Source organism: Sordaria macrospora, chromosome 3, assembly GCF_033870435.1.
Source record: "Sordaria macrospora chromosome 3, complete sequence".
Classification (NCBI taxonomy): domain Eukaryota; kingdom Fungi; phylum Ascomycota; class Sordariomycetes; order Sordariales; family Sordariaceae; genus Sordaria; species Sordaria macrospora.
This window is the reverse complement of record NC_089373.1, coordinates 1,512,460-1,522,578: the sequence shown is the minus strand read 5'-3', so window position 1 is coordinate 1,522,578 and position 10,119 is coordinate 1,512,460. Positions and strand designations below refer to the sequence as shown.

Sequence of the window (10,119 nt, the reverse complement as noted above, 5' to 3'; positions counted from 1 at the left end):
TATGTTAGGGTGGCATATGGAAGGGAGAATTAGTAGTAGAGGCGAGATCTTCGCATTCGTCGCATTCGTCGTATTCATCACTTTAGGTAATGTCAGACGGGCCAGCCAGCCAGACAGACCCCAAGTTGCAAGGTAAGAACAACCAGACCTGGGACCAACTCACTCCCCAGTCCAATGATATGGGCGCAAGAAGCGAGAAAGGAATATCTTACCAACGCAACGGCCGCTAACACATCAACACATCATTACAACAGCAACGCGACCAACCAACCAACCAACCACCGTTTGTTCCTCTTTGAGAAGCTTGGAGCGAGTTGACCGACCAAATGCGGCAACGGCTACAGTTGGCGCCTAGCATTTGCTTTTGGTTGCAGATGGAAGTGTGATGGTCGTACGACAGACATGGAGCTGAGAAGAAGGTTCGACGCTGTCTGTGACCTACAAATGCCTGTTCGCTAAACATCAATTCTGGAACCAATTGGGGAAAGATCTCGACGGCGATAAGAGCGCCTCAAACACTCCTACCGGTCGAGCCGTTAATGGCGGGATGCGATTCTGTAGTTGGGAGATATCTAGATGTCCTTGATAACTGGTCTGAGGGAAGTATGTCTCTATTTCCTTTCGATGCAAGTGATGCGACTGTTATAGATATGTTTGTTTGATCGAGCTATTTCGGTCTCAAGATTGTTTGTTTGAGTATCGGAAGCCATCCGGGGTCGGGCCGGGCCGGTGTTGGGGCGCGAAGGGAAGATACTCATCGATATTTGTCGGACACTTTGAGCAAACAATGCTTTACGCCTGTTCCCAAAGGGTTCAACAACAAGCGTATCTTGGGTGACACATACATGGCCCCACACTCCCTTCTCGAAACATCATTTCACTTAGTTCCCTTCAACCATGTTACCGATTGATAAAACTGGGGACTGAGTCGAAGGAACGAGAGCTGGTTCTGGGTATCGGGTCTGAGGAACGGTTCGTACAGTTAGCACATGTATCTGAAGAGTTGGAGCAACCACATTGCCAGAAGCACAAACCTCCTACTCTCCGTATCGTGGATGTCCTGGGCACAACGGGATCGTCATGTCGCCGACTGCCTCTCAGTTCAGCAGAAGCAAGTGATGTTGACGTTGTTCGCCCATGGTTACTACCCGCTGCATGGTTGTTCGATCTAGTAGACTGAGTATAACGACCCGAACGAGGAATCGCCGGTAAAGTGTTGCTTAGAGAGTCTCGCATGGACGAGAAACGAGTGCCTGGCTCACCCATCGACATGTGGCTAGCTGGTGTTCCAGGTATCGGAACTGCAGATTGGTTAGTGTTGTTTCAGTATGCCAAGGCAATAGTGAAGATTCACATTGGGGATCCATTGATTTGTTCCAACCTTCCAAGCTTTCTGAAACCGAATGCCTTCTCAAAGACCTTGAGTCATCGGGGAAGTAATTGGTTCTCGATCCGATCCCACCAGAGTTCTGTCCCTGGAGGTCATACCGATTCGTCTCTGGACCTATCCTCGAGCCCATGACAGCAGCCGGATCGTTGGCTGGCTGGCTTAGCAACACCTTTTGCTTAAGTTTGTTGTAAAGCTCCTGAGCCTGGTCCAACTTCTTGCTCTTTTCGGCCAGCGTACGGCGGAGGTCTTCACACTTTCGACGGAGACCTTGCTCTTCGAGTTCCATATCTGGCAGGACTGTCAGCCCGTTGTGACCAGCATGCAAGAGAGATGGGCAGCGGGGAAATACCTTTGATCTTCGCCGTCAAGGTGGATATCCTGGTGTTCCCTTGGTTCCACACGCTCTCAACTTCACGCTCGAGGGAGACGCAGTGAAGCTGCAGATTTCTGTTCATCTGAGACTGACGGAGACTAGTTCTGTGTGTCAGCATCTAAGAGCTCAATCAAGCAGCTGATCAGAGAGCGGCGAAGAATATCAAAACCGACATTTGGTTTGTCATCTGATACGACCAGAAACTCAGGGCTCTTCCCGCGCATTCCATGACAACAGTAGGACTTAAGCCACACAAAATGACAGATTTCCACTCTTCCGATGGACGAAGAAGCTGTCTACCCGTCTCGGCCTCGTTCAAGGGCTGACGACAGACAGGACAGGTATAGGGTCCCTGGTTAGTGAAGCCGTGGCGACTTGCGCAGTCCATACATATCGCATGGCTATGAAATTGTCAGCTTAAGGACTCGCGACGATGGTACAAAGCATCAAACCGACCTGCATGCTGTCACCAGGGCTTGCCCCGTTAACTGGGCGCCGCATTTGTTGACATTACAGGCGAGGTCTTGCTCCATGTTATCCAGCTAGGAACCTTGGATATAATGAGAGACGAAAGAGCGAGACAAAGTGGCGACAAGATCAACCCTGAGAAAGACAGGCGCATATGAAGGAATTCGTAGGACGTTTGACGAAAAAATGGAAGCTAGGAAAAGAAACAGATCATGACGGCCATGATATTTGGAGGAAACGCGACCTGACAGGTTCCAGAGAAGGCGAACACAAGCAAATTTCTTGGTGATGGCATGATTTTGGAACGCGCCTTCCCTCCGGAATTATCAAGTGTTGCTTCTTGAGAAGGAACGAACTGTGGCCGAATCTAACCGCTTTCGGATTTCCAGTAGGATGAAGGGGAGCAAACAGAGATGTCTGCATCATTTAAACAAAGCCATCTCCAACGTTCCTGGTTAAGATTCGGCGAATGATGTTGAAACCCCATTGCTTGTCGTGGTGTTGACAAAGAGCGCGTCTGTCTGGTTCCCGTCGTTGGGCCACCCCCGTTCTCGATAACAGGCGGACCTCAGTTGCACTTGCAGCGCGGGCCAACTAAATGACAATGAACGAATTCTGGCGCAGATTTCAGACCTGAGCGCTCTTTAAAGCATTGTGTTCGAACTTTATCACTTCTCCGCATCTTAAACCATTGATCGTATCGATACTGGGTAGTGCTATGAAGGTATCGCGAAGTGGTTCATGTCAACAAATCAAGCGACCGACAATCAACACGCACCGACAATCTGCAGCCATCAAGGTTCCTGCACCAGCCACATACGCCACGCCTAGCTGCACGTTGGCTCTCCAACCGACCCCTCCCGGTGGCGGTGCTGCAGCTGTTCGTGCCGCTGTCAGCGAAGTGGTGATCCACCAGAGGCTCTCAAACCCCACCGCTCCACGACCTCACAACCACAACCTACGTAACCGACAGCTCACCTCGGTCGCGACAGAAAGACCGTTAACTGGATAAAGTTATAATCCAAAATGACCGAGATTGTAATGGACCAGACACCGCCCATTCTTCAGGGCCCCTCAGAAAAGGAACGCAAATATGATCGCCAGTTGCGCCTCTGGGCAGCGAGTGGTCAAGCCGCCCTTGAATCGGCAAACATCCTGCTCGTAAACTCTGGCGCTGGTACAGTGGGTGTTGAGACTCTCAAGAATCTTATCTTGCCAGGTACTGTGCTGCTTCTAGTTTGGTCCTGGATCGCCACGATTATACCAACTTGAACTTTCCGATGCTGATACGAATGCCACAGGCATCGGGCGGTTCGTCATTCACGATAATGCGCTGGTGGACGAGGCCGATTTGGGTGTCAACTTCTTCTTGGACGATGGCTGTTATGGAAAACCTCGAGCACAATGCCTGGCGAGTCTGCTTGGGGAGTTGAACCCAGAAGTTGAGGGAGACTGGTCACCAAAGACCAAGGTAACGGATCCAAGAGGGTATGGCCCAGCTCTCCGGTGAAGCTCATTACTGACTTGACGGAAGCAGAACGACTCACTGGGGTCTCTTCTTAAGAAATCCCCCTTATTTACCGCCATCATGTACACATATCCCATCAACCACGTCGAGCTGGAGCCCCTCGAACAGTACAGCAAAGAGCACAAGACGCCACTAATAGCAGTCCACTCGACTGGCTTTTATTCGTATTTCACCGTCAGACTCCCCGGAACATTCCCGATAGTCGACACTCACCCAGACGAGACGGCAACCACAGACCTTCGACTCCTCAGCCCCTGGCCTGAGTTGGTCGAATTTGCCAAAAATATGACCAAGGATATCGACGGCTTAGACAACTTTGAGCACGGTCACCTGCCATACGTCGTAATATTGCTTCATTACTTGGATCAGTGGAAGGCAACACACAATGGTGCCTACCCCTCAAATTACAAGGAGAAGACGGAATTCAGACAGCTAGTGCGAGACGCCGCCAGGACAGACAACCCCGAGGGTGGCGAAGAGAACTTCGACGAGGCTGCTGCTGCCGTCCTAAAAACGGTCACCTCCTCTTCTCTACCATCAGGGCTGAAGGAGGTGTTTAAGTACGAGCACAAGGACACTGTACGTTGCGACGTTCCCCGCAGATTGTCCTCGGTAAACACCACGTCTGCTGACACGATGCTTATTAGATCCAAGAGAGGCCAATGTTCTGGATCATCGCGGACGCGGTCAATGTGTTCTATACTAAGCACGGCTCCCTGCCACTTCCGGGCAATGTTCCGGACATGAAGGCCCAGTCCAAGGTCTACCTCCAACTCCAGAACATCTACAAGACCAAGGCTCGCAAGGACGCGGCCGAAGTCCTGCAGACGGCACAAGCGATTGCGGGGGCGGGACGAGAGGTGGATCCTGCAGAAGTCGACCTCTTCTGCAAGAACGCAGCATTCGTCAAGCTGATCAATGTAGAGGGTGGAGGAGACACTGCCCCTCTTGGCAGCAAAGAGAGGCTTCAACAGGTGCTTCGTAAGTTCATATCTCTTTCGGTGATGGATGTACCCATATGGGTTGCTCACTGCAACCGCGGGCTTCAATCATGAGCTCCTAGACCCCGGGAAGAAAGAAGATGGGGCATCGGAATGATATATTAACATATTGCCACAGGAACGGAGATGGCCAATGACCAGATGGCGGAAATGACATTACAGCCCATGTCGCTCTTCCCAATCTACTTGGCTATGAGGGGTCTGGCGTATTGTGGGAACGCATCGGCCGACAAGACGCAGCTCGTTGAGGCCGTCAAGAGCTTGCTCTCCGATAATCTGTCGAACGAGGAGGAGTACGGGGACATCAATGAGAAGCTGGGGAATGTGGCAGAGGACCTTGCCCGAGCCGAGTACGGCGAGCTACACAACATCTCCGCACTCACGGGTGGTATGGTGGCTCAGGAGATGATTAAGATCATCACCAAGCAGTACATCCCCATCGACAACACGTGTGTATTCGACGGCATCAAGAGCCGAACGCAGGTCTTCCGCGTATGAGGAGATAGAGAAAGGGGGGTTGAGGCGAGTTGTGGAAGTGAGAAGGGACTGCATTGGCCAAGCGATACGCCTCTCAGCTCTGAACACAGTACACAGAGAGAAAGAGGCAGTGTCGGAGGCGATGATCAAAGGAATCAGGGATGGGGAGATGGATGGATGGATGGGTGGAGAGATCAAAAGAGAAACTTGGATTGGTTCTGGGCCCAGCTTGGCCCAGACCCAAGTCACGATCCCTTATCTGCTGTCCGTCGTGGAGGCATCTCCGAAGGCCGACGACCATGCCATGCCATGATGTGGGTCCCTTTCCCGCTTGGCCGGTAGTAGCAGCCAGCGCTTGCTGAGTATTTGCTGACTCATTAGAAGGAGGCGAAAAAGGAACTCTCTCAATTGGGAAAGAAGTGAGGAAAGGAAATGATCAGGGGAGAATTTGGAATAGACGAGCAGGCAGGCGCTACCGATGGTTGATGAGCTGGAGGCATGTACTTCAAGCCTGAAGATAATAGGGGTCTCGAGTCTTGACCCGAAGGCGATCGGACTTTGGCACCAGGATAATGGTCAGGGAATCTAGAAGAGATGGAGCCACAAGTCTCATTGCACTCAGTACATACCTGACCCTCTCCTCAAGAGTAAGGCAGACCAGAGCTAAGTGAAAATAGAAATGATAGCGGAAAAAGCAGAAGTTCGAAAACAGCGTTCAACAGGTAGACAGACTAGAGAGAGGCAGAAAGGAATGAGAATAAGAAAGAGGAGAGAAACAAGAAGAAAACAGGAAAAAGACTTGGGCAATGTGCTGTCTAGTATACCCGTAGAACCTACATACCTCAATTGTTTGGCGACAGCTTAGCTTAATCAATGCGGGCGGGCCTTCCCCTTCTAAGCCTGCCTTCATATACCGTGCCGGCAAACCTGTGTGAATCGGTGTGCTTTTTTGGCCTTTTCGAAAGTCCCTGGATATGATTAAACACTTTGCTGGGTTCGATTTGACGAGGTAAAAAAAATAAAAAATTACGGAATATTCCCTGGATTTTACTCACCTTCGTTCGCCCTGGCCTTGAATATCATCATATTGTTCCTCTCCCAACTCTTGCTTGTTTCCCACATGAAGTCATATTCCCCCATCATCATCATCATCATCATCATCATCATCATCATCATCATCATCATCATCATCATCATCAGCTCTCATCAGCTCTCATCAGGGCCTAATTAACGCACAGTAAGTAGTAATGCAGGTTTTGACCTTGATGGATGAATGGAGGGATGGATGGACGATACTAAATGGATGAAATGGATAGCTGGCTGTTTCGCGCTTCGGACCGCAGGTCCTGCTCCCTCAATTCATTCGCGCTCAATGCCACCTCACAGTCTCACTAGCGTCGTAGGGTTAAGGTTAAAGGGCACACACCTTATGCTTTTGAGTGCTGCGGTGTGCTGGTGGTGTTGGGGTGATAACGGGAAGACACTTACTGTAGGTGAGTGAGAGGGATGGATGCAAGTGAGAATTTTCTTTATGTTTTCCCTTTTCATTGTCTGTTTTCCTTTGTCTTGACGATAGCTCGAATCAGGCTCACTGAATTGTGTGGTTGGTCAGTGACATTTTACTCTTGGTTCTTGAAGGGCCCATGGGGACTGGAGAGGTGTGTGTGTCTAAGAGTGAGACCGCTTAGCACCACACTGGTTTTGTGTTAGTTCAATATCATCTGCAGCTTTGTGGCAAGGTGTGCGTGAGGCTCTTTTGCCTTTCTTCTTTCCCATATGATCCCAGGTAAGGTCAAACGCTGACTGTTTGCCATTGTTCACTGTACAGACTTCTTCAACAGGAGCATCTTGAGTCTTGATGATGACCTCAGACATTGACTGCGAAGTGAGTTAGTTGCTCACAAGATTTCGGTAGAACAACCAAAAACTCGCCATTTTCCGGTTGAAAATGTTTGAAATGATGTACGCATAGTAGGTATGTCCCTTGACATGCTCCACTCATGTCGTCGTTGCGATGGACTTCATGTTCCATTGCATGTTACAATGCCAGGTACAAAGGTACACGCCGGCGAATCGTCGGGCTGGGCGCCCGATATTTGCGGATCACCGTTGCAATGCTCGACAGCCCTCACGGAATTCTCGCAGGATTGTCCCGATACGTACCCCTTATGATGCATGCAAGTGGTTGCACGTGGATAAAAGAGTGTTTGTTCATCAAGGTGCACAGTAGTGTAGCTGTAGGTGATATGTAGCCGCGCATTTCTTCCTGTATTCGAGCTAATGCTTCGCCTTGAATGGCATGGAAGGGATATCGAGAGCACCATTCAGCAACAACAACACCACACTAGACATCTAACGGTACAGAACCGTACGACGGCAGCGTGCCAACAGTTCATGATCGTGTGGGATAACAAGGCACTGACAAAGTAACCCCGTCCTTGCACTGACGATAATGGACAAGGTAAAACCAAGGCGGTCAAGTACGGAAGTTTGACGAGGTGACCTGACCTGGCCTGTCAACGTCCATGCGATCCATCCTGAGCAGACGGGCTTGACGGACATTATCAGATCGCCCGACGGACAAGGGATGCGGACTTGGCCGGCGGTTGAGGAATCATGAAAGCTTGAAACACGCCAAACTTGCAAGACGACCGGATATTCGTCGAGACTCGAGGATGCATGCGGAGATACCTATGCCAGGTCAGTATTGTCGCTTATACTGATAGAGGACCTCTGACACTGAAATGACGGGAGCGAGAGTAGGAGGTGTTTGTTTCCCAGTTATTCCACACATATGAGACAGGAGGCAGCAAGGCAGCTTGGAAGGGAAGGGTTGAGGAAGTCAGGAAGGGTGGGCGAGTCTTCCAGAAGCACCTCCTGATTCGATAGTGTAGGGTACTAGGGCAGGGTTAAAAACAGGCCCACTAGACTAGGGGATGAGAGGACACTGGGCAGGGAGGATTCAGTTCAACCGTTTTCTGAGAAACGGTCCTCGGGAAAATGAGACGCTGTAAACCACAAAGGAAAGTGGCTGAGAAGATGGCAGAGTGAATGGCCCAAATAGGATTATCCAGCACCACCAGGTATGTGATAATGGATGCTTGCGGATACGCCGATGCATTGTTCATGAAATCCCATGTATTGGTCTCCAATTGAGCCGAGAGCCACGTTTTGCCAAAGATATCTGCTGAGGATTGCCAGTGACGGATGGGTGTGTAGATGGATGGGTCCAAGGACAGGTCTCGACACTCAGCTATCTCTAAGAAGTCAGGCACGAAGTTGATACTCGATTCGAGTATTCGAAGATGAGAGTCAACCATGCTATTTCGAGAGGCCAATTCTCGAATCCGCTCGGAGCCAGACTATGCATGTTGAGCAAGTCTGGACCCGTGTGCCCGAGTTCGACCAGACGTGACACGTCAACACGGCTCGGATGAAGGTATCGGGATACCAGAAGTTGGAAGTCGTGCGGCTGGTTGGATTTGTGCCAGTGAACGAGAGGAGGATGGATGGATGTTTCGCTGCCATACCGAGACTACCCTGCTTGTGCGAAGGGTATCTATGGGCATGGGGCGGATAAGGACGGTCTATAGCGGCAATGGTATAGGGAAGAAAAGATGAAGCCAACTGGGTTGTTGCCCACATGAACAGAATGACGGCGTCTGCTTCGTTGCCAGATAAATTCGAGACGGCAGAATAATATAGCCACCTCTGCAGGGCGAAGCTGTCCCATCCTTATCCCGGTTCCGCCTTCCAGCCAAGGATGAGAGGCCACAAGTGCAGTGATGGTGTCAATGTGCGAGCCATGTGTGTTCGTTCGCTGTACCCTCGACCGTTTTCGCTTCAATGCGAGGCCGGGCTATTGACCGGCGAGGTCAATATGACAGGTGCCTGATGCTGGCGAGAACCGCTGGATGCCTCATCCAACGACGAAGGCAATGACGGGGAAATGAGTGTGGGTAGGGGTGGTCTTGAGCTGGTGATGCGTGAGCTCACGCTGTCCAGGCCCGTCGAGTCCAATAAGCTAATATGCCATTTTGGTCATTTTCCTTTGGAAAGATTTGGTGGTTGTCATATTGACTACCGCTCGTAGTGGATGGCAGCTCATCTTGCTGATGTGGAGAAGATGCGAGGAAGAGGTCTGAGCGGGACATGGAAGGATGCGTCGGTTGGGGTCACTGGAAAGTACAAGCCACTACGCACGTGACATTGTGCCACAGAGTGTCTCTAAAATGAACCAATCAGGAGTACAGACAACACCAAGAGCGGGAGAAATCCCCACCTCTCCATTTTCAAGCCACACGCTCTTCATCGAACTGTTGTAAACATTCAGTGTCAGCCATGCATCGACATCATCTCGGAACTCGTGGCAGGCCACCATCCCCCAGGCACAGAACTTCACTCATTGGCCTTCGGACAAGTGGACGCTTTGACGTGTCTCAGAAGAGACTTCAATATACTCTCTCTTTCTTAATTCCATCGATTTTTCAGACCATGATCGTCAATCGCACTTCATGGAAGGAATCAGTGCACAGTCTAGTGTAGTGTACTTTGTACAAGCAGTCACTCACGGCGGCCCCGAAACGGAACGGCGGACGCTAACCTGATCAATAACCTGGCTCTCTACCACCAGACGACAAGATGAACGTCTCGGTTTCGCGATTTCGATCCCGGGCCGTCAAAGATGGAGTCAGGTAACTAGAGTTTCAGCACTCAACGGCTTTTCAGCGGCGGTCCGGCGGCGCCAAAGGCTACACCTGGACTTGGCCGCTTGACCAGGGAATCACTACACGTCTTCAACCTCCATTTCACGGTTGAAGGCACTCCAGGATCTCGTCAGTTTAGTGTTTTACAACAATATGCTGCACCTCAGGCACCTAGG

At 50.6% G+C, this 10,119-nt stretch overlaps 2 protein-coding genes across 2 annotated transcripts; one reads left to right on the top strand and one right to left on the bottom strand.

The window, feature by feature from the left end:
- Window positions 1–530: 530 nt before the first annotated feature.
- On the bottom strand, window positions 531–2,551 carry SMAC4_03791 (uncharacterized protein). Its single transcript, XM_066090004.1, has 5 exons — window positions 1,937–2,551; window positions 1,740–1,861; window positions 1,355–1,678; window positions 1,035–1,301; window positions 531–962 (listed from the first exon to the last, which is right to left on the bottom strand). Exons 1-5 carry the CDS (start codon window positions 2,149–2,151, stop codon window positions 901–903), a joined length of 990 nt encoding a protein of 329 aa, XP_065946433.1. The 5' UTR covers window positions 2,152–2,551; the 3' UTR covers window positions 531–900.
- Window positions 2,552–2,665: 114 nt separating this feature from the next.
- SMAC4_03792 (uncharacterized protein) lies at window positions 2,666–6,282 on the top strand. Its single transcript, XM_003347646.2, has 5 exons — window positions 2,666–3,450; window positions 3,533–3,702; window positions 3,769–4,338; window positions 4,407–4,740; window positions 4,879–6,282. Exons 1-5 carry the CDS (start codon window positions 3,258–3,260, stop codon window positions 5,256–5,258), a joined length of 1,647 nt encoding a protein of 548 aa, XP_003347694.1. The 5' UTR covers window positions 2,666–3,257; the 3' UTR covers window positions 5,259–6,282.
- Window positions 6,283–10,119: the final 3,837 nt, after the last annotated feature.